The sequence below is a fragment of the Scardinius erythrophthalmus genome (genome assembly GCF_964197995.2).
Source record: "Scardinius erythrophthalmus genome assembly, chromosome: 2".
Classification (NCBI taxonomy): domain Eukaryota; kingdom Metazoa; phylum Chordata; class Actinopteri; order Cypriniformes; family Leuciscidae; genus Scardinius; species Scardinius erythrophthalmus.
This window is the reverse complement of record NC_138222.1, coordinates 51,106,142-51,131,414: the sequence shown is the minus strand read 5'-3', so window position 1 is coordinate 51,131,414 and position 25,273 is coordinate 51,106,142. Positions and strand designations below refer to the sequence as shown.

The 25,273-nt window shown below is 39.1% G+C and overlaps 1 protein-coding gene across 1 annotated transcript in view; it reads right to left on the bottom strand.

Annotated features, from left to right (window-relative positions):
* syt7b (synaptotagmin VIIb) overlaps positions 1-24,860 on the bottom strand; it is a gene marked incomplete at its 5' end in the record, with an annotated part of 134,488 nt that extends 109,628 nt beyond the window's left edge. Inside the window, one exon of the mRNA XM_081359679.1 lies at positions 24,827-24,860. Within this exon, the coding sequence (XP_081215805.1) occupies positions 24,827-24,860 (34 nt within the window). The remainder of the gene's footprint in view (positions 1-24,826) is intronic.
* Positions 24,861-25,273: the final 413 nt, after the last annotated feature.

The window sequence follows — 25,273 nt, the reverse complement described above, 5'->3', positions numbered from 1 at the left end:
AAATGGCTTAATTCAGACCCAATGTTATCTATATGCACAAAAAATAATAAAAAATAATAATTAGCATGTATGTCTTAGCATGTAAAAATCTATAAATGCCATATCAACAAATAGTTATCTCACTTTTTACTGTAAGTATAAAACAAACAGAATTTTGTTTTTAAGAAAAAAATCTATCCATCCATCCATCCATCCATCCATCAACCTGAATAAGCCCTCAAATCAACAAGTAAGCTAGCATTTAAAAGCAGCACAAATTCAACCATTTAAATCAGTGAGATGATATATTTGTAGAGGTTTGAACCTTTTCTTAGCCATCATCAAATGTTCTGTCATTTCTCATTCTCGTCCCTGCAAATGTCATGTGAGTCAAACATTTGTTTACAATCCAAGACGCCAGGACATAACCGTTTGCTGAGCAGACAATTGCATTGACAGACTGGCTCCCTTAAACAAGCAACGTTTAACATGCATTTATACAGAATGTGTGGTCACAGGTGTGTGTTTATCTGTATTTAACAAATGCTTCCAACACAGCTTATCTAGTCAGAATTGAGTCAGAACAATACGTTTAATGATGTCTTCTTATGCAAATTGCACAAGTAAATTTAACCACCCCCATAATGCATTATATGCATAAGACATCAAAATAGGTGTGGACCATGAGTTTTAATGTACCATTAAAGCATTATAATGTACAGTAACCATGGTTACAATTATTTACAGTACTATTCAAAAGTTTGAGGTATAGGTCGTTTTAATGTCTTTGAAAAAAGTCTTCTGCTCTTCAAGGCTGCATTTATTTAATCAGTATATTTGATGAATATATTTAAAGTTGTAATTTATTTATGTGTTGGCAATTTTCAATTTTCAATTTTCAGCATCATTACTCCAGTCTTCAGTGTCACATCATGATCCTTCAGATTTGGTGCTCATCAATGTTGTGAACTGCCTAATATTTTTGTGGATCCATTTTTTGGGGAGATATTTTGATGAATAGAAAGTTCTAAAGAGCAGCGTGTATTTGATTTGTTTTTGTTTTTTGAAAACCATTAAAACCCACACCAACTGAATACCACTGAATCTCAAGACACGCCTAGGAAAGTAAAACCACAAATGGCATCTTGTTAATACCTCTAATTGTTTCTCCTGGAGAGCAATTAGATGAAATGGAACGGTACATTTTCAAGAAGAGATCTCAACAACATTTCAAACATACCCACATTTGCCAAGTTTCCAATGTCTGTAAAGAAATTTGAGCTTCAACATTTCTCATCAAATTTCCTAAAATGCATTTTCTGAGCAAGGCAGTCAACATTAAAGGATAACTGTTGCCAAAATGCAACCTAGGGTCTTTTTGTTAATCTACCCGAGGCAAACTTTCGTTTAAAAACATTGTTAGAATGAAAATTGCCTTTTGAATGGGAGTGCTAATTTTAGTAAACTGTGTACACAAACAATGTTCTCAATGCTCGAGTTCATGTGTAGAGCCCCTGGTGATACTTCGAGCACAGTTTAAAGTTGTGTCGAGCCTTCTTAGTGTTTTAAAAATAGCGATTTTTGATGCTATCATAGAAGTGCCCCATGCACTCCCATTCAAAAGCAAATTTGACCGAAAACGAAAATACGGTCAAACTTAAAAGTGGCGTTTCCATTCTAATTATGCTTTTAAACGAAAGTTTGCCTCGGGTAGATAAACAAAAAGACCCTAGGTTGCATTTTGGCGACAGTTATCCTTTAATTTTATAGCTCTGTACACTTACTCAAGTTTCTACAGCTATAAGCAACCTCTAACAATTACATTATTATCTCAGCATTCGTTGCAAAAGAACCTTTTGGAGTGTAAGACTGATGCCAGACTGTCTAGACTCAGAAAGTGCTACTCACTGAGAAAACAAAGGACTTTTCTGGAAATTAACATTTGACCTCTACTCTCAAAATTAGCATCCCAACCAGAGACGCAATCACCTCAGTATTGTCTTAATTTACATTGCTTTCCCTTCACCCCCTCTTCCCTCATCTCTTCTCTCCACATGCCAATATCATCTGAAATTCACCCAAAAATCTATAAGGTTTAATGTGAAAAAATATCATACAACGCTATACATGTTTGGTATCATTTGAAATGTCTCAGTGTGACTTGTACGATGGTCTCATTCCCACAGAAGTAAACCAAAAGGTAATAAAGTTTTAAGAGTTTAGAGATAAAGATTTTGATACTGTACCCCAACTCTAACCCTACCCCTAAACCTACCCATCTGCATTTTTACATGTTCAAAAAACATAATTTAGTATGATTACAGTTTTTTCAAATTGCTTCCACATTAAGCACATTAGAGCTAAAAGTGGAACATGAGGCCCACTCAGTGAAACCATTCACTCATGTACCGAATCTTCAGACCAAGTCTGCAAACACATAATAAGCTTTACACTCAGTTTGAAATTGAAAAACAAACTTTTTTCAAAACTCTAAACACAGTTCTCTACATGCCACACTCATATACTGATGACCTAACCCAATGATCATGTGTGAAAACACTTATATATAAATTGATCACATAGAAATCAAAACTCAGTTTTGAGAAAGACATTTTTACCCCCTTGAATTTCTGTTTATAGTGTAAATATACATGCATATATATATATATATACACACAGTGCTATGCATAAGTTTAGACACCCATATTAAAGTTGACTAAAAAGAGGGAAAAAAAATCATCTTTTGGAAACTGAACTTAATGCCTTAATTTAAAAAATTAGGAAAAATCCAACCTTTAAGGACACCAATTTTCTTTGTGAATGAATAATGTATCGTAAATGAATAAATGTTCTTCCTTAAAATACAGGGTGCATAAGTTTGGACACCCCTATGTTAAATTCCCATAGAGGCAGGCAGATCTTTATTTTTAAAGGCCAGTTACTTCATGGATCCAGGATACTATGCATCCTGATAAAGTTCCCTTGGCCTTTGGAATTAAAATAGCCCCACATCATCACATAGCCTTCACCATACCTAGAGATTGGCATGGTTTTATTTCAGTTAGCCTAATAGTTAGTTTGATTTGCATTGAGAAATTATCTTATGGAAAGTACTCAATGCCAATCTCTAGGTATGGTGAAGGCTATGTGATGATGTGGGGCTATTTTAATTCCAAAGGCCAAGGGAAAAAACTGTAATATGCTGTTTTCCTCATGCATGGGAATAAAAAAAAAAAAAAATGTCCCCACAACATAAGGAATACTGAACTACACACACAGAGAGTTTGATTATACAATTAGTTATTATAATAACTAATTCTATAAAAATTAACAATTACTCAGTGATGTTACCTGAATTCATTACTGCCTGAATTTGTGTGTGTGTGTGTGTGTGTGTGTGTGTGTGTGTGTGCGGTCCAGCTAAACCCTATGTTATCGAGACAAAAAATTACATTAATGACATTATAAATCAAACTAAATGATGTTTTATTGAAAATGTAAAAGTGCAGAGTTTTCTGTGAGGGTTGTGTTTAGGGGTAAGGATAGAGTTAGGGGATAGAACATACCGTTTGTACAGTATAAAAATCATTATGTCTATATGCGCGTGTGTGTATGTGTGTGTGTGGACAAGCATTCGTGTCTTGTACTTTCACAGTCTGTGTTTCGTATACCTTGCCAGTCTGTCTGAGAATAGATGTGTCTCACCATCTGTTCCTTGACAAGGGTGAGTGTGTGCATCTGTCTTTCAGTATATATGTGTGTGTGAATTGATCAGCGCTCCGGTCCACTGTACCAGCTTGTCATAGGAGCGGCTGACATAACCAAAATATCATGGTATGAATCTTATATCCTGACAAAGACATATACTGTATATATTAAAATAGTTTTTTTTTCCTGGAAATTCAACAAAATTGTTTAAATGTATTCATAACCACATGGAAATACTTTTTTCGGGATAATCCATCAGAATTAAAATTTTGTTTTCAGCACAGAAAGCAAGATAATACTTTTACATTTTTACAAAAGACTATCATCTCTTTCAAATGCTGTTCTTTTGAACTTTCTACTCCTTAAAGAATCCTGAATAAAATCACGGTTTCCATAAAACATTATGCAGCACAACTGTTTTCAACATTGATCATAATACGATGCAGCAAATCAGCTCATTAGAATGACAACTAATGGTGTTATAAATTTAAGACCTTTTGCTTTATTTTTAAATGAGTATGTTTTGTTAAATGAGTGTGTTTTGATATGCTCTTTGTGTCAAGGCCATGTGTCACTTATTGCTATCTGTGTGAAATGAACAAAGTGCCCATAATTGCAAGGCACCCAAACTGTGCTACTGACCTCTACTCGGACACTTTCTTCTTTTCTCTCTTGCCCTCACTCCTCCTGTCTGGTTTTCAGATAAGCGTTCGCTTGACCGGGTTAATTTCCATTCAAAGGATTTACACATACTTTGAAGCCCATAGCTTGGAATCCTCACAGACCTTACCAACATCAGAATGGATTACGTTTAAAGGAATCATTTCCCCAAAAATGAAATTTCTGTCTTCATTCAATCCAGAAAAACTGTCCAGATTAGCCAAATCTTATTCACTAGGTAAACTGCTCTTCTTTTCTATTTATCAAAGAATCCTGAAAAAAATTGTATCATGGTTTTCACAAAATCATTAAGCAGCACAACTGTTTTCAACATTGATAATAAGAAATGTTTCTTCAGCAGCCAATCATCATATTAGAATGATTTCTGAAGGATCATGTGACACTGAAGACTGGAGTAATGATGCTGAAAAAAACAGCTTTGCATCACAGAAATAAATTATATTTTTAATGATGTGATAACAGTAAATTGTAATAATATTTCAGTTTTTACTGTATTTTTGATTAAATATATATATATATATATATACACAGTGAGGAAAATAAGTATTTGAACACCCTGCTATTTTGCAAGTTGTCCCACTTGGAAATCATGGAGGGGTCTGAAATTGTCATCGTAGGTGCATGTCCACTGTGAGAGACATAATCTAAAAAAAAAATCCAGAAATCAAAATATATGATTTTTTAACTATTTATTTGTATGATACAGCTGCAAATAAGTATTTGAACACCTGTCTATCAGCTAGAATTCTGACCCTCAAAGACCTGTTAGTCTGCCTTTAAAATGTCCACCTCCACTCCATTTATTATCCTAAATTAGATGCACCTGTTTGAGGTCGTTAGCTGCATAAAGACACCTGTCCACCCCATACAATCAGAAAGAATCCAACTACTAACATGGCCAAGACCAAAGAGCTGTCCAAAGACACTAGAGACAAAATTGTACACCTCCACAAGGCTGGAAAGGGCTACGGGGAAATTGCTAAGCAGCTTGGTGAAAAAAGGTCCACTGTTGGAGCAATCATTAGAAAATGGAAGAAGCTAAACATGACTGTCAATCTCCCTCGGACTGGGGCTCCATGCAAGATCTCACCTCGTGGGGTCTCAATGATCCTAAGAAAGGTGAGAAATCAGCCCAGAACTACACGGGAGGAGCTGGTCAATGACCTGAAAAGAGCTGGGACCACCGTTTCCAAGGTTACTGTTGGTAATACACTAAGACGTCATGGTTTGAAATCATGCACGGCATGGAAGGTTCCCCTGCTTAAACCAGCACATGTCAAGGCCCGTCTTAAGTTTGCCCATGACCATTTGGATGATCATGGGAGAAAGTCATGTGGTCAGATGAGACCAAAATAGAACTTTTTGGTCATAATTCCACTAAACGTGTTTGGAGGAAGAAGAATGATGAGTACTATCCCAAGTACACCATCCCTACTGTGAAGCATGGGGGTGGTAGCATCATGCCTTGTGGGTGTTTTTCTGCACATGGGACAGGGCGACTGCACTGTATTAAGGAGAGGATGACCGGGGCCATGTATTGCGAGATTTTGGGGAACAACCTCCTTCCCTCAGTTAGAGCATTGAAGATGGGTCGAGGCTGGGTCTTCCAACATGACAATGACCCGAAGCACACAGCCAGGATAACCAAGGAGTGGCTCTGTAAGAAGCATATCAAGGTTCTGGCGTGGCCTAGCCAGTCTCCAGACCTAAACCCAATAGAGAATCTTTGGAGGGAGTTCAAACTCCGTGTTTCTCAGCGACAGCCCAGAAACCTGACTGATCTAGAGAAGATCTGTGTGGAGGAGTGGGCCAAAATCCCTCCTGCAGTGTGTGCCAACCTGGTGAAAAACTACAGGAAACGTTTGACCTCTGTAATCGCAAACAAAGGCTACTGTACCAAATATTAACATTGATTTTCTCAGGTGTTCAAATACTTATTTGCAGCTGTATCATACAAATTAATAGTTAAAAAATCATACATTGTGATTTCTGGATTTTTTTTTTTAGATTATGTCTCTCACAGTGGACATGCACCTACGATGACAATTTCAGACCCCTCCATGATTTCTAAGTGGGAGTACTTGTAAAATAGCAGGGTGTTTACTTATTTTCCTCACTGTATATATATATATATATATATATATATATATGTATATTCAAAAAACATAAAAAAAAATTGTACACCCCCCAAACTTTTCAACAGTAGAGTATGAGACACAAGAGAACCAATAATACTTAGTGTAAGAGCTTTGATGGCTAAGGGAGAGCACAAGATTTTCATTCAGTTCCTTACAAAAAGAGAACTTGAAACATATGGAACATACATACATGGAAAAAGAGTATGCAAAAAGAGCAGCAAAGGACAGTCAGTAATATGAGTTTTGAACAACAAAATTTGAATTGTTTTGGACGAACAATTCCTTTAAAGTCCCCCTGTGACGTATTTCCAAGTGAAACGGAAAATTGAACAGAGGGCAGCATTTTATTTTAGCACTCCTCCTCTCCATCCCTCGCTCATAGTAGTATGACGGTTGGAGAGGAGTGTTTATGGATACTCTACCCAAGCCGTCAAACTGACGTCATTGGAGAAGGAACGCCATTCCAGAGCGGAAGCAAATTTTGTGATTTTGATTAAAGATTACCACGACAAACAAAACGTTTTTTCTGTGTATTAACTTGCATGGATTAATTGTTCACCACAAGACTAATGAGCGCTAACAAAGTAAATAGAGTCGATTTTGATTTCGGGACGACTTTTGATTCAGGGTTGATTCCCCTGAAAAGTATAAACAGCGTGATCCAAACATTGTATCCCAACCAGAATCACACAGCAACACTGGCTCAGCCAATGGCAATGGTTTAGATGCGGAGCTAACAGTTTGTCAGATCAATGAGGAATGAGGGGGTTGTGTTGATTCTGTCATTCTGACAGATGTTCATTCATTCTTGAATTTCATCAAATATTTACTGCGTTACTGATATGACAAATGACCTCAAAAACAGACAGATATTACAGTATGCAGAATTATGACACTGAATTCACTGGGTGACAGTACATCCTTATTTCTCTCCAAAACAAATGCTTGATTCAGCCACAAATTCAGTGGCTCTTCCTCTCTCACATGGTGCCTCCAAACACCATCAATCCCCTTTTTCCCACTTGCTCTATTTCCTTCGTTCCCTCCAAAATTATTTCCCTCTTGACATGAAGACAAAACGCCACTCATATGGCTTGAAGCTTTGAAGAATAATTTGCTCTTTTCCAATTGCATTCATCACTATTTTTGTTTTTCTCCAATATCCCCGTCTGATATCTCCCTTTTTTTGACCTCGTTTCAACCATCATGGTTTCCAAAGACTGCAGCATTCGACTAGTATTTCAATTAGTGATGAGTCGTTCATGAACGATGAGCGTCTGTCACGTGACAAATGAACAAAAGACTCAGAAGGTAAAGTAATTATTCATGTTCCCTGTAAATTATTTTTGACTGCATTATAATGATTTCTTAATTCAGAATATGATCAAGATTGCGTAGGTGGATGCGTTCGGGGAATTTGCCTGTTAAAACTATAAAACTTAAAGCCCCTTAATTGAACTAAATGACTCGAAAAAAGATTCGTTCATTTTGATGAACGAGATCGAACAAGAGAGTCAGTAAAATGATCCAAACTTACCATCACTGATTTCAATCAGTCTTCTCAAGATTTGGCAATTATAAAGGCAGATATTGCAATAGCAAAAACGGTATTAGAGCTGTTTGATTAATTTCTGTGAATGAATTAATTCAGAAACTCTGATTCAATGATTCATTTATGTCACCTCTCAAACATGTTGACAGTTCAAGTCTCAGTGTGGCATTTTCCATTTCTATAAATGTTATCGTCAAAGCAAATACAGTCGTCAACGTTTGAAGCGGATCAAAAAAGTTCAAAATTCATGTATAACTTTGATGAAAGGTTTTGATCCACTTCAAATGTTGAATATATTCATTTAAGATTCATTAAGCCTAATTAATAATGACATTTGCCAAGCCAAGCATCATTATTATCATTGCTGCTGGGAATTTGTACAAATCCTTAAAATTATTAACCAAAACTTTGGCACATAACTCATCCAGCACCGTTTCTCCTATGGAAATTAACATGTAAAATCAACTTGTGAAAAATAAAACATAAAAACCTGTGCAACCACCCAGAACACCCTTGTGACCACAAACAAACACCCCTCACATTTGCTTCAGGATACGACCTTGCTCCTGTCCACCAATATGAATATTCTCCTTTTCCGTAATGCCTTTCTGTATACTATCATTATACATCAGAGTGACGTATATACATTATACATGCTTTCTCTGACATAGTGATGGTGATCTTTATTTTCACCATAAAAACTAGAAATAAACTTTATAGACAAAAGGAAGGCGACAGACGTCCTTGCTTAGAAGATAAAGAGCTCAACAAAGCGGAGGGAAACTGGGCTGTGCCAAGTCTGCAGACATACGGAAACGCATCCCAGACTCTCAGTGTGACTGAACTGATCTAGAGACGGTTATGTAATAGGACACGCACACACACACACACACACACACACACACACACACACACACAGATGTACGCACTCAGCCTGAGATCTCTCTCTTTCTCATCCTGTTCATCCTTGGATCCAGAGGCCCAGCTCTTGGATAATGAATGAGAGAAATGTAGTGAACTGCATTTGACCGCCGTGTCCTTCAGAGAACATCATATTAAATGGATTTGTAAGGGAAGGAGGTAACCAATGTCAAAGTTTACGCTAAAAATGTTTATGCCCTGAAAAGGTCCATTCACCAAAAAAATAACTGGACAGGAATCAGACTTTCCTTCTTTGGTTCCAATTCTGATTGCACTTTTTGGATTTTAAGGAAGCAACTATACACAATTCCAGGGATTTCCAAACTGATTTTTGTCAGCCAAACCTCTTGACCTGAAATATTTACTTGAAGTTAATATTATTTCAATAACATAACACATTTATATGTTCACGGTTAATGTCAGTTAATGGTCACATTATGACATGCAGGCAATGTTGTTATTATTGACTAAAACTATTAAGAATAATTATTGATCGAAGCACACCTGAAATAAAATATAAATATTTAGATGGAAAATTTGGAAATGTTGCCTTGGCAACTAACTGAAATTAAATAATTTTAAGATGAAGTACTAAAATTACTAAAATCAAACTGAAATTAAAATAACTTAAAACTAAAAAGTAACTAATAAAAATAAAGTCACATAACTGTCATTCTAGCCCGATGAAGATAAACGCTACTATTTCATCCTTTGTGCCTATTAAAATCAGCAAACTCAGGAAATCCGCAAAGGTACAAACTCAACGAAACAGTGTGCATGCACATATGCCAGACAGAACAGAAGGAACTGAAGGGCTTATAACAAGATAACGAACTGAATACTATCTAATTAATGAGTAACCAAGGAGACTAATTAGTGGTGGGAAAATGAGAACAAAGAAACACTAGAGAACTAAGAGGCTGTTTACACGACACCGTGTTCAACTAAAAACTTTAATGCGCTTTGGCCGTTCATTTACACGACAACGGCATTTTGGGGGACTGAAAGCGCAAACTTTTGAAAACGGGTTTCAAAGTACAAGTTTTTGAAAACGGTCTGCGTGTAAAAAAAAAAACATGAATCTCTGAAGACGATGACGTCATGCACAAGCGTATTACATGTTCAGTCTATGTTTCATCGAACATCTAATGGCCTGACAGCAGAATACAGCGTTTTTAGTTGTATTCGCGGATCCGTGTGAATGGGGATCGTTTTGACAATGATGTCGTCTATGCTGAAAACTCAAAGGAAAAACTTCTCCGTCTTAAGCAAGTTAAACAGGAACAGAAGACAGGGACAATGACATCAAACTGAACATAACCGAACATAACAAAATGGCTAAAACTTACATTAAAATGAAAATATTAAAATACATCTATATTAGTAAATTATTAAAGGAGAACTCCGGTCAATTTTAACATTGAGCTCATTTTTTTTTGTAAATTTGGAGTGCTGTCAGTACAGAGAACAACGACAAAAATCGGTGTTGCCTACACCATGTGTAGATTAATAAAAATTATGTTATTTCAGCCAGCGCACATACCTGTATTTACATCCTGTTTTCGGTCGAAGTCCACAGTAGTCGATTGTCGAGTTCACGCACATAGGTTTAGTTACCTATGATCACGCGCGTGAACTCGACAATCGACTACTGTGGACTTCGACCGAAAACAGGAAGTAAATACAGGTATGTGCGCTGGCTGAAATAAACATCACTTTTATTCATATCTTTCACATCTACTGCAGTCAGATTCACCCGTGTTCACTCTGAAGGAATCACTCCACATGGCTGGGCACTTGTAATGACACATCAAGGATGTTAAGAGGCTAAAAGCAGGTTTAAAACTTGCCCCATTGAAGTCAACAGGGTTTAAATTTTAAAAAGATGATAACACGGTGTAGGCAACACTGATTTTTGTCGTTGTTCTCTGTATTGACAGCACTCCAAATTTACAAAAAATGATCTCAATGTTAAAATTGACCGGAGTTCTCTTTAACACTGTATGCAGGTAAACAAATAAATATTTAATTTTATGCTACTTAGTAGCATCGCTGGAGGGGGGTTGTAAGATGATGAAAAGCTACGAATTAAATCACACAAAAAAAAATTTGTTAAATTAATGAAATAGTAATCTCATCTCGTGGGGTAATAAAAGTAAATATTTTGAGTCAAAGAAGTTCGGCTGACAAAAAGTTTTGGGAATCCCTAGTCTATAAAATCCACTTACGATGCTTTAGGGAAACGCAGCCCTGGATTATATAAATCAGTGTATAGCTAAATCTCTCCACTCAAAAGTTGGGATAAACAAGGGAAAAATCATCAAATCTGAGATTTAACTGTGTACGATAATGCTTTACTAAATTTGCAATGCAGGGACATTGTGTTGACATTTTAGTTGTTAGTCAGAAAAGTAATTGGACTGAATCTCACTTTTCTCACACAGCCACCGCAAGTTGCATTAAAGGATAAAAATATATATTCAGACAGCTTTTCCTCACAGCACCTGACTAATCACTAGCCGCGTTTCCATTACAGATTTGCGCAAATGTTTTGCGCTATTATCTAAATATCGATAAAAAACTATTGCGAAATGACGGCGTTTCCATTAACCGATGTTATGCGACTAAAACGTCCTTTTTTCTCTCGCGGTAAGTCATTCCAAAAATCACGGCAACTGACGTTGGTTTATAACATATCACAGCCAACGCATTAGACATTATTATTATTAATGGAAGGAGTACGTGGCGTGTTATCCAAGCATCAGGGAAAGACCCTTATAATGCGAACGACACATGTTTCTGGGTGTTTCGCCCTCATTTCTGCTCCGAGGTTTTGATTGTGGCATTTCTTTGAGATTTAGAATCCAGTATTCCTATAGTCTAATTATTATTATTTTTTAATGAATTTAATAAAGAACTCTGTCTCGTATTCTGTCCAAACGATCCATGTAGGCTATTTTGTGTCCATTCGTTTTTCCTTTTTTAACCCGTAGTTGAAAAACGAAAAATGAACGGTTGTTGTCTTTTTAAAACGCAAAGTTGAACACCAAAATTTTAATTTGAACTGGCTACACCAACTGCTGCGCAAAAAAAAAAGTAAATATCGAAGAATTTTCAGATTTTTGTTTAGGACTTTTTGCCCCTTTATTAAACATTTAAAATAGTCACAAATTAATATGGAAAACATCTCGATTTTACTGGTTTTCTAAGGCCAAATTAGAACCTGGAATTGATGTTTTCCCGCAGTGCTGAATGAGAAGAGCCATTAATATTATTAATAAACTATTGTTTTGGCTAAAATCACATCTCCATCTCCGCTGTTAAGCAGATGCGCTTTTAGAGAGAAATGCACCTTTCATACGAATTACAAAATCAGAAGGTATTAGCTTTCGATTCGAATTTGTTCGTTTTAAAGTGGACATTTCAAGCTTTAGCCTATATTTTGTTTCAGTTCTCGCGCTCCAGTTTACGGAGATCATGAAAGTGCGTCTGATTGTTTTCTTTTACTTTACAAAAGCACAACGTTTTATTTTGTTATTGTGAGTATACACAAATAAAAGTAGTTGAGAATAATGTATTATTATTTTCTGTATGGCCAGAAATGATAGAGTATTTTTAAGTTGTTTCCACTGTTGATAGGAAAATGCAAGTGTTCACGCCCGCGCCTCTGTGCCATGCAGTGCGCGCTCCTCACGCTTTGTTCTTTTTTTGCATAAAAGCGTCTTCTAAATATAGCCTATTAAATGTTAAAATAAAATAATATAAAATAATTATTAGGCCTATTTGCGTAGCTATACATGGACCTCAAACACACCGCGTCTTCTAAGTCAGGTGACTGTAAATGCGCAAAAACTGTTTCCATTGCAGTTTTGCGAAATATTCCTTTTTCGAATTGCCTGAAAAACCACCTCATGAGAGCGTAAAAACTTTTTTGCGATAAACGGGAGTTTTTGCGAAATTGACGTGTTTCCATTGAGCGTATTTTTAATTCGCAATTTCAATTTGCGCAATTTGAAGGGTAATGGAAACGCGGCTACTGTCTCCATCTCCACCTCCCTCTGTCTGTCTGGTTGTCCCTCACCACTCGTGCTTTCTTTCACGTCACTCTAATGTGTCAGTAAAGCTACTACTCAAGCTATTCATTTCTCGTTTACTGTCTCTGAATGAAACATTAATAGGACCCTTGACAACAGGACTGGAAACAGCCATTAACACGCAATTACCCAGAGACGTGATGTGTACAAACTACAAGGTCAACCTGCCTCTGTGTTTTCCTTCCAGTCTCTCGCACTCATCTGTCGTTTTTGTCTTTCGGCATCTGAGCAAGACAGGCAGGTTTATCTCAACCACTGATGACTGCAACAACTGCACCTTAAACCACAGCGATGTCTGTAGATTTATAGGGGCGGTGAGGGCTGGAAGAAGGTTTTGTGATAAGAGCTTTATGATATGTTACTTTGGAGGTCTGTCAGTCACCTCGCAAAGGGGCTTTCAGTTATAGGAACTAGCCAGTGCGGTCCCCCGAGAACTAAATTTTCCCCTAGGGCCATTTTCCTAGCATTTAAACTGCCAGCAGGAACTCTGAAGGGATGTAAACCGGCCGACATAATTTAAGCCCGGCATTCAAGGATGGAGGACGCCGCGATCGGAGCAGCGTTTTTGTTGAGTGTCATGGGTTTCGTGATAGAGACTGGAATGTAGACGTATAAGTTATGCGACTGAAAGAGAAAAAAGGAGGGCTAAAGAGATGAAATCTCGGTGCTACATGCATCGAGGCTGAGAAAAGAACAGAACGGCGCAGACAATGGTGACAGGTAAATGCATGCGTTCAATCGACATACACTTTCCTCACTGGTAGTTCCTATTGTGCTCGGTTAGACCCTACCCCTACCCCCACACCTTAAAAGGAATTCCTATAACTGAAATCATTCCCAGTTCCTGCGGTGTGAGCACACCAATAAGAGAGAACTTCCGCCAATAGTTATAGGAGCTATAAAAACATTCCTCCAGTGTGAATGCCCCTTAAGTGGACAAAGATGGGACTCTACATCTACATAACACCAAAGGCCAGGGACCAATTCGGCCCATTTCCTGTCATGTGACACCTGTTTCCTGCTTGTTCATGTTTTATGTCCTCATTAGTTCATTATCTTGTTATCTTAGGTGAGTTTGACTTAATGCGGCGCCGTGCAGACAGATGCCCGTCAAACGCAATGCATTCTGGTTAGAAAGTTTGTCTGACCTGTCGGGTCAGAGGTCACTCTTTTGCCGAAACTCTTTTGTGAACACGCCGTTGCCGGAAGCCAGTATATAGTTTATAACATTTTAAATATGGATATATTTCTTACAAAAACACATCACTTCTCTTCAAAAGAGCATTTATTAACCCACTGGAGTCGTATGGATTACTTTTATAATGGATGGATGCTCTTTTTGGAGCTTCAAAAACTCGGAAACTATTCAATGCCATTACTAAGCCAAGAAGAGCCAGGATATTATTTAATATAACTCTGATTGTGTTCGGCTGAAAGAAATAAGTCATATACACCGAGGATGGCTTGAGGTGGATTACTTTCATTTTAGGTGAACTATTCCTTTAAGCCCTCAAATTTGCCATGTTTCCTTGTTGTGTATTGTTAAATGTGACTCGCTGTCTGTTTCAAGTCTGATTAAGTTTATGTCAAGTTGAAGTCTGCTCAAGTTCATGTCATATCTTAGCTCTGTTTATTTTGTATTTGTTTAACTGCATCTGGGTTCACTTCAACTCACCTTCAGTGGATAATATTACATTGTGTGCTAGAAAAAAACACCTGCGTCTCAAAAAGTGGCTGTCGGAGCGGGATAATGTACTAATCACGTAGTTTTCAAAACTGAAGTAAAACAACTGGATGGCATAAAACAAGATTGCTCCAATTATAATACAAAGATCCAATTATAATCGACAAACTGTCTAGTGTCTACACTAGAAGCAGATGATGGGACGCCCTGTTCTTATTTCTGTTATGCTACACAGCCTCTTTAATTTCCCCTTTGCATCTCAAATAAAATGCTTTTATTTACAAAAAAAAATCAATCACTATGTAATGAAATAACTCCTGACTGTTGCTTCAAATGACATATGCTTCACAATGGCATTAATATGCTGAATTCAGTTGTTATTTTGGATCTTGTCAAAACTAAGAGTATAAGACTAATAAATAAAAGCCTTAATTTTGGCTCTTCCCTCTTTTTCTTCATAAAGTAAAAATAAATAAAAAATAGCCTAGGGCCAATCCGTAAACATTAAAATACCCACCGTTTCAATAGAATAGCCACGATGTGTAAGCAATATGAGTGTTAACATGAATTTAGTGTGTTTTAATCCATTTCACAACTTCATTGGTACCTAGAACCCTAAAACAACTGTACAAATGAAGAGAACAGCTTTACAGTTCAAATGCCACCCCCAAAAAATGGACAGTTAAAAGACAATTAATAACCAGAAAATATGTTGAGCGATCTACACTATCAGATGAAAGCACACAACTTGAACTGAGCAGAAAAATGACACTGTATTCTTCTGTAGAGATGCCTTTGAAGTTGTTTCATAATTAATGAAGAACTTTGCAACATTGACAACATTCCTGTTTTATTACGTGACGCTGCTTTGAAAGTGTTATTGTTATACTATTATAGTTTTTGTTAATAATTTGAACTAGATTTTTTTAATATTTATCTTTTTCTCTTTTCATTTTCATTTTCATTTTAGTTAAAGTTTTGGTACTTTTGTTATGCGTTTTTGACTCTTTTTTATATGTCTATATAGTTTTAGTTATTTTTAGTTCTTTAACTTCAACTAAATGAAAATGAAAAATGCTGCCTTTTTATATTTTATTTCAATTAATGTTTATTTTAAGTGAATATTTTTATGGTTTTAGTTTTAGTTGACAATAATAACTCTTCTTTGAAACTATGAATTGTATAAAGTGCTATATAAATAAACGTGACCTTAAATCCTCCAAAAAAATTCCCCATTTACTTCCATTGTAAGTGCCCCATTGTAGCCTCTATTTTTGCTGCTTAATTTTTTTAATGAAAATTTGGAACAACATTATTTTTTGAGATTGCAAAAATAAGTCAGTTAATCTATCTTTCAAATAAGCTGGAAACAGAAGTCGGGTCTGGTGATCAAAGAAGGGTTAACAGAGCTCTCACATTTGCAACTTTCATTAAACTCCTACATTCTCAAGAAATTGAAAAATCCAGAAATTCATACAGGATGCATCATGCTCTAAATGCAGGCGCGTCATCTGATCCCACACCGGCCATCAGTGATCATTGACGCGAGCTAAAAGCATTACAAACTCACAATGTCACTCCAATCTAAGGGGAAGCAATTGGCGAGCTTCCAAATGCACCTGTACATCCGTTGCATTTCTCCACTTTCTCCCTGCTCCGTCCAGAGGTGTCCTTCGCCAACCCATCCAGCATCCGCTTTGCGGCCGCCAGTTGACCTTCTCACTGTGTTTGTCTTATCATACCGCTGCAACAACATCAGAACATACCAGGAATGTCAATGACATTAAGATCCAATCCAGGAAACGACCCCGCATACAGACACCGCAATATGTCAAAGCTCTTCTGCTATCAGCGTCTGAAACAACTGTTGTTATCGCCAACAAACTTCAAACAATGTGTGCTTGGGTAGAGTGTACATGAAAAGGGTTCTAAAAAAAAGATACAGAGCAGCATCACAATTTCCGTGGTGAATTAGAGCGCACGGTCACGTGTGAGGACGTCTGAACGCAGAGACAGACGGGATGGCTTAAGGGGTGTGAAATTATCTGATGTGATTGAAATGTTGCCTCTGTCAAAGATTAACCCTTGTCAGTGTCTTATATACATTCTTATCATTCATCATGTAGCAGCACTGCAAAACCACCACAGGGCAGGTCTCTGTGCAAACCCCTGGGAATCCTTGAGCTGTCAGTTTGATCTTCAGCTGTCCTTAAAACCGTCATCATGGTCGTGAAATTGCAATCTAGCTCACCTAGTCAGCGTTTTCCATGGCAAATACCAGCATTTCTTATTTTTTAAATGTGTCTATTTTCTCTTTTAAGCCAAGACACTAGGCAAAAACTGGATTTTTTTTTATGCACTGGTTAATTTTGAGATTTTGGGCTATTTGTTTTTTTTTTTACCTATTAAGCCCTTTTACAAAGTCTTGATTTTGTTTGTTTTTTAGTCTAATAGAATAGGATTTCATGCTTAAATGTTAAAAAAAAACAAAAACATTATTTTCCACATATTTTACATTGTTGCAGCACCTCTATTCCCATTAGTCAGTAGTGGTCTGTTTAGTTCTGGTCTCTATGAAGCCCCTCCTTCTGAAAAATGCAGTCTGCTCTGATTGGTCAGATGGATCAGTGTGTTGTGATTGGCCAACCATTTTTCGAGCTTGTTTCGAGAGTTTCAACACACTACTAACGCAACTCAACCAGGCCTCTGCCCTTTTTTTTGGATATTACTTGGGCGGGAATTATTTAAAGGAGGGATATTATGACATGTACGATTCCGTAAGAAAACTCAAGACTACAATGGAGGCGTTTCAGGGAGTTCAGAAACAGTGCTTACTAATATACAGTGAGGAAAATAAGTATTTGAACACCCTGCTATTTTGCAAGTTCTCCCACTTGGAAATCATGGAGGGGTCTGAAATTGTCATCGTAGGTGCATGTCCACTGTGAGAGACATAATCTAAAAAAAAAAATCCAGAAATCACAATATATGATTTTTTAACTATTTATTTGTATGATACAGCTGCAAATAAGTATTTGAACACCTGTCTATCAGCTAGAATTCTGACCCTCAAAGAGCTGTTAGTCTGCCTTTAAAATGTCCACCTCCACTCCATTTATTATCCTAAATTAGATGCACCTGTTTGAGGTCGTTAGCTGCATAAAGACACCTGTCCACCCCATACAATCAGTAAGAATCCAACTACTAACATGGCCAAGACCAAAGAGCTGTCCAAAGACACTAGAGACAAAATTGTACACCTCCACAAGGCTGGAAAGGGCTACGGGGAAATTGTCATGATTCTGCCATCTTGTTCTTGATTTTCTCTTGTCTTGTGGCAGAATCATGACAGGCCCATGTTTTTATGTGCAGCACATGGCCATTTGTTTGGCCATGTGCTTGCGTTGTCTCGTCACGTTACCCCGCCCCCTTGTTACCCTTGTTGAGTCTTCATTATTACTTCACCAGTGTCACCTGTTATGTTATCATTAGTTCCCTATTTAATCCCCTTGTGTTTGCTGTCCGGTGCTGGTTCATTGTCAATCAATGTGAGATCTGTCCGTGAGTAAATCTGTTGAGAGTCTTGTCTAAGTAGATGTTTGATCCTGTTACTGTTATAGTCAAGTTTGTCTAGTGTTAGTCTAGTTTAGTCATCCCTCGTCTGTCTTGCCCTTGTTTTGCCCCCTCGTGGGTTTTGTTTTCTCTGTTTTGTCACAATAAACTGTGTCTGAGCATTCAGTCTGCTTTTGGGTTCGTCATCAGCCTCCTTCCACATGACAGAATGAACCAGCCAAGAAAGAACCCAGCAGACAGTATGTCCTCCCAGCTCAAGCGACAATCTTTTGAAGGGACCCGGTTGGTCGTGTTTCGCGGGATCCGTGGAGGCCGCAGTAGAGGAGGTGATCGAGAGGGTTCTACAAGGGCTTCTTCCTCGAGATCTCCACCATCTGCCTCACTGCCAGTGATCCCGGAAGGTCGTGTGTTAGCCGTTGCTACGCTTGGGGACCAAGCCCTCTCTACCTCGACTCCCAAGACACCTACCATATCCATCAGTCTCCGCGGAAAACGAGGTAGACGGTTGTCGTGGGAGTCAGCTTCAGAGTCCTCCTCCACAGAATCTACCTTGCCTGCAGTGGTATCCCCTGTTCCAGCAACGGTCCTCGCTGCTCCCTCCTTACCGGTCACAAGTCCGGCTACGGCCTCAGCCCCGCGACCCAGGAGAAAGAAGAGGAGGAGGAGAGCCCTCTGTCCTCTGTCTCAGTCTTCCCCTGGGTCTGTGTTGACTCCCCAACCCGCCGCTACTGCAAGCGCTGTTCCAGAGCCCGCTACTGCAAGCGCTGTTCCAGAGCCCGCTACTGCAAGCGCTGTTCCAGAGCCCGCTACTGCAAGCGCTGTTCCAGAGCCCGCTACTGCAAGCGCTGTTCCAGAGCCCGCTACTGCAAGCGCTGTTCCAGAGCCCGCTACTGCAAGCGCTGTTCCAGAGCCCGCTACTGCAAGCGCTGTTCCAGAGCCCGCTACTGCAAGCGCTGTTCCTCAGCCCACTGCCGTGAGTGCTGAGGAGAAAGCAGCAGCTGATTCTGCTGCCGAAGCTGTCTTGCGCTCTGTTTCGGCTCATCAAGAGATGCCTGTCCTCGTTGCTGCTGAAACATTTGCAGAATATCTAAAACGTCTTGTCCAGATTCTAGAAGCCCCTGTCATGTCTAGTCCTAAGTCCACTGAGTCTGTGAGCGCCGTACCCCAGTCAGCTGCCGTGAGCGCCGTACCCCAGTCAGCTGCCGTGAGCGCCGTACCCCAGTCAGCTGCCGTGAGCGCCGTTACAGAGACAGCCACAGACAACGCTGTTTCCAAGGCGGAGATGTGGAGCGTGGGATCTGAGTCAGATTCTGTGAGCTCCATTCCTCTCTCCGCGCCTCAGCCGCCTGCTACACCCCATGTCATGTGTCATGTTGTGTCCCCTGCTGTTCCCCCGGTCTGGTTTCCTGTTTCTTCGCCCTCTGTACCCCTGTGTGTTTCCCCGGTCACCCCTGTCACCACATCACCCCGGACTGTTTCTCCCAAGACTGTTCCTCATGTGTCCCCATCCATGTCTGCCCGGACCCCTCGCCGTCAGCCCTCGTCCTGTCCACCCAAGACCCCTAGTCCGCCTGTTCTCCCTGGACTGCCCCCCAAGGACTTTGTGTTTCCTCCACCTCCTCTGCCCTGTTTATTGTTTTTGATTTTGCACCCTAACCCTGTGATTGTTTTTTCATCTTTGCCATTAGTGTTATTCGTCATGTTTTGTTGGTTTGTGTCCTTGTCACAGTCTGTTATGTCTCGTGTTTAGTTTCCCTTAGGGAGCGTCTGGTAGCCGCTCCTTAAGGGAGGGGTTCTGTCATGATTCTGCCATCTTGTTCTTGATTTTCTCTTGTCTTGTGGCAGAATCATGACAGGCCCATGTTTTTATGTGCAGCACATGGCCATTTGTTTGGCCATGTGCTTGCGTTGTCTCGTCACGTTACCCCGCCCCCTTGTTACCCTTGTTGAGTCTTCATTATTACTTCACCAGTGTCACCTGTTATGTTATCATTAGTTCCCTATTTAATCCCCTTGTGTTTGCTGTCCTGTGCTGGTTCATTGTCAATCAATGTGAGATCTGTCCGTGAGTAAATCTGTTGAGAGTCTTGTCTAAGTAGATGTTTGATCCTGTTACTGTTATAGTCAAGTTTGTCTAGTGTTAGTCTAGTTTAGTCATCCCTCGTCTGTCTTGCCCTTGTTTTGCCCCCTCGTGGGTTTTGTTTTCTCTGTTTTGTCACAATAAACTGTGTCTGAGCATTCAGTCTGCTTTTGGGTTCGTCATCAGCCTCCTTCCACATGACAGAAATTGCCAAGCAGCTCGGTGAAAAAAGGTCCACTGTTGGAGGTATTGGAGGTGTACTGGACTGTATTAAGGAGAGGATGACCGGGGCCATGTATTGCGAGATTTTGGGGAACAACCTCCTTCCCTCAGTTAGAGCATTGAAGATGGTCGAGGCTGGGTCTTCCAACATGACAATGACCCGAAGCACACAGCCAGGATAACCAAGGAGTGGCTCTGTAAGAAGCATATCAAGGTTCTGGCGTGGCCTAGCCAGTCTCCAGACCTAAACCCAATAGAGAATCTTTGGAGGGAGTTCAAACTCCATGTTTCTCAGCGACAGCCCAGAAACCTGACTGATCTAGAGAAGATCTGTGTGGAGGAGTGGGCCAAAATCCCTCCTGCAGTGTGTGCCAACCTGGTGAAAAACTAAAGGAAACGTTTGACCTCTGTAATCGCAAACAAAGGCTACTTTACCAAATATTAACATTGATTTTCTCAGGTGTTCAAATACTTATTGGCAGCTGTATCATACAAATAAATAGTTAAAAAATCATACATTGTGATTTCTGGATTTTTTTTTTTAGATTATGTCTCTCACAGTGGACATGCACCTACGATGACAATTTCAGACCCCTCCATGATTTCCAAGTGGGAGAACTTGCAAAATAGCAGGGTGTTCAAATACTTATTTTCCTCACTGTATAGAATAACTCCCTTTGGGATGACTTTGTGCTATGTAACTTTGCAGACATTTTTCATGCTCAAACAACATAATTATATACTAAAGAAAGTTGAAAATGTAAAAAAGCATAATAAGGTCCTCTCAAGTGTTTTAATTTTATATAAAGGTTTTTAGAGGGGTTTGTTAATACTGTATATGATTTGCCTGATTTTAGAGAGGCTGCTCACTACAGAGCCAATCGGTAAAGCTTGACATCATTTGGCTCTACAGGGAGCACCACTTGTATTTTATATAACATCTTAATTCTTAAAAACATGGTGAATTTTAAAACATAACACTTCTCTGTTCAGTTGCTTGGGCTAAGCGTTTCTTCAACTGGATATTCCCAAATCAGTGCTTACAAAATCTGCTTTTTGTCTAGTACAGCATGACATCTCTGGCAATACATTCAGCAGGAGATTCCCAGCTGAATTCACATTAGGACGAGCTAAAGCCGATTACATCCACAACGCTAATAAAACTTCTAATAAAATGAACATGCCTTACAAAAAATTACCACAGTAATGCTTATAGCTGTACTAACTACAGTTATTTTTTACTATGATAAAACTGTGGGAACATGGTATTATCCACTACTGTCATACCCCCCAAAAAATGTTATTAATTAATAAAAGAATGCAAGCTTCTTCTCATATTAGACTGGATTATATCCCTTAGACACAACAATTTTTTATTTCTACTCTAAATGTTGCCATAGTTGGCAATCAAAACAAAAACATATTACCATAATTCATTTTTAAACATTAATTAAATTTCCATAATAATATATACATTGGTTCTGAACAGTAGCTAAAGCCAGATAATTATAAATATTATTGGTATGTTTTTTAAAATTGGTTCTTCATTAGTTTGTTTGTTGTTTTGTTTTGCAAAAAATAAGTTGCAAAAGCAAAGTCATTGCAGACTCAGGTTGTATGTTCCTGATTAATGTCCCTTGCTCAAGAAACATAAGTTAAATGTCAAGACAAACGCACTGCTGAAATACAGTTGCCGCTGCTGTTACAGGCAAACAGGTTTGAATACAAAATACCTTCTGTTCTGCATGTAGCAGTCTGAAGATCACCTGCCTCAATTATGCTAAGGACTGGTCACATCTCTTCACTTCTCTTCTCTGATGACGTGTTCACTTGCGTAAGGGCGGGACAACCTGTCACTCACATGAGATCAACCAATTAGCAAACCAAAACCATCCAAACATCCAATTAATTCTCCACAAAATCATGTCCCGCCCTACATTTTTTCTTGTTCGAGAAGCTGTTCTTGGATATACATCACAATAGGAAAGAACAGACTATAGCAACTTCTGTTTCATGCCGACTTTAAGATTTGGGTGGGACAAAATGACAAAAACCATAAAATATGGACATGGGGTCATTGAAAGAAATATGTCAAAAGTATGATCCATTTACAAATCAGACATCACTATGCTCATTGCTCACATATTTAAACAATTAAAGGGATAGTTCACCCAAAAATGTAAAACTTTCATTCATCTTCGGAACACAAATGAAGATCTTTTTGATGAAATCTGAGAGGTTTCTGTCCCTCCATTGACAGCTACGCAACTATACTTTGACGCTTCAAAAAGTTCATAAAGAGGTCGTAAAACTAATCCATATGAATTGAGCGGTTTAGTCCAAATATTCTTAAGAGACACTATCGCTTTATAAGATGAACAGATTGAATTTAGGCTTTTATTCACATATAAACATTCATCAACTCGCACAGTTGTGGTAAACAGAAGCTCAAGCATGTTCGCTTCACGTGCGAGAACCAATGAGGTTCATTCTCATGTTATGCAGCACGTTTGAGCTTCAGCAAGAGTTTTGTTCTCGTGCATCAAGCTGGTTTAGTTGGGCTTCTGTTTATGTTTGCTGATCAATGTTTATTAGTGAATAAAAATTCAGTCTGCTCATTATATAAAGCGATTGTGTCTCTTCATAAAATTTTGACTAAACCGCTCAATTCAAAGCCGCTCAATCTCTTAATGAACTTTTTGAAGCGTCAAAGTGCAGTTGCGTAGCTGTCTACGGCGGGACAGAAATCTCTCAAATTTCATCAGAAAGATCTTCATTTGTGTTCCGAAAATGAACGGAAGTCTTACAGGGTTGGAACGGCATGAAGGTGTGTAATTATCCCTTTAACTGAAAATAATCGACTCAAAAGAGTGATTCACTCACAAATCAGCTCAATAGCTTTGATTCTAAACAGCCTACAGAAAATGTGGGACACATATGATTTCTGAAATACTGTCAAGGCAAACACTTTGCAGGCGTCTATACAGTAACAGCTCTCATCAGACAAGAATTAAATCAGTACAATTTTATGAAATTGGCTTGGTAATTTGTGCCTCCAATTGGTTTGCCTATATGTCACCAAATGGGTTAACCAGCAATGACAGGTACCATGTTGAGGGGAAAAAATAACTGATAACTGAACTTGACCTAAAAAAAAAGTACAAATACAATTAACGTGTATGTGTTTGTTTTTTGCATGTTTACAGCGAGTGAGGGGTCCAGTGTCTGAGGGAAATATTACAAAAACTCTGGCATCATCTAAATGCCCTGAACACTGACCCTGGATATCTTGCAGCCTATTATAATGGGAGAAACTATATACCAGTACTGTTCTAAAAACCCTCAAGAAATTCCCAAGGGTACTCGAGCCCATTTAGCCTTCCGGGTTGGTCAACAAATTGACGTCATGACTGAATTGGTGTATAGCCATAAATTCATTTTCTAAGGTATTTTTATGTCCCTGACATTCAAGGGTTAAACCATAGGCTTTTATTTTATTTATTTCTGAACTGCCATCTCGCATCACAAATGAGTGCCTTATTATTTGACGTCTTGCAACACACGCTTGTTTTTTTCTGCCACAGTGTCTCTCCAAACAAATCTCTGTACACACATAACAATTGACCATCGTAATTTCCCCACCTGACAAATCTCGTGGCGCGCAACAGGAGGGGGCAGAGCAGAGGCCAACGCATGTCCATGTCCCTTCGTCCTCCTAATGACCCATCCACACTTTCTCTCAATTGCATACGAAAAAGTGAGCAAAATGCTTTTGATAAATGTTTGGCAAATACAATGGACAAGACGAGCACACGCACACTCGGAACAATAAACGCACGCGCAGATACCCTATCATGACTATGTGATGAGAGATGATGACCTTGCGCGTGCATGGATGACAACTCCCTCAAAGGCACCAAGGTAAATGTTTTTACCTTCACGGTACAACACAACAACAGGTGCTGTAAATGTGTCCAGACGCAAACGAATGTATATAGAGAAACCTGGTTGCACCTGTTTGCACGTACGGCAACTGACAGTTTGCAGTTGAGGACAAATTGAAGCGAAATGCATTCGGAATGACACGGTACTGACCCGTACACGAGCGGTACCGGGTGCCGCCACATCGTCTGCCGTTCAAGGGCGGGCGTTCTGGCTGAAAACAAACGAGCGGAATCCACCAAAGTATCTCACCTTTTCCCTCCTCGTCCTCCCGATTCAGGTGCATGGCTGTTCGCCTTTGGCACGCCAACAAACGCTTGTTTCTTCCCCAAGTCCCCTCCAAGAAAAAGTCGAATCCAAAATGTGCTCTCGAGCTGCCAATGGGCGAGTGACCATGGAGCACCGCGCTCGCGCGTTGTCTCTCTCTCTCTCTCTCCTTCCCAGCTTATTTCTTTCTTTCACTCACTTGTTTTTTCTTTCCCAGTCCTCTCATTCGGCTGATTCGGGAGATGGCAGAGAGAAGGTTTGAAGGGAGAGATGAGGGCAAGGAGTGGTGAGTTGTGCGTCCGTGTCACCGTCAGCTGATGGCACGAGCTCTAAAATCTCAGTTTGTGTGGATGAAGTCGAGTAAATTGGGACGTGTTTTCGTCAATCGCCTTGAACAGCGTTAAAATACCTCTGAAGACTGCTCACAGGCTT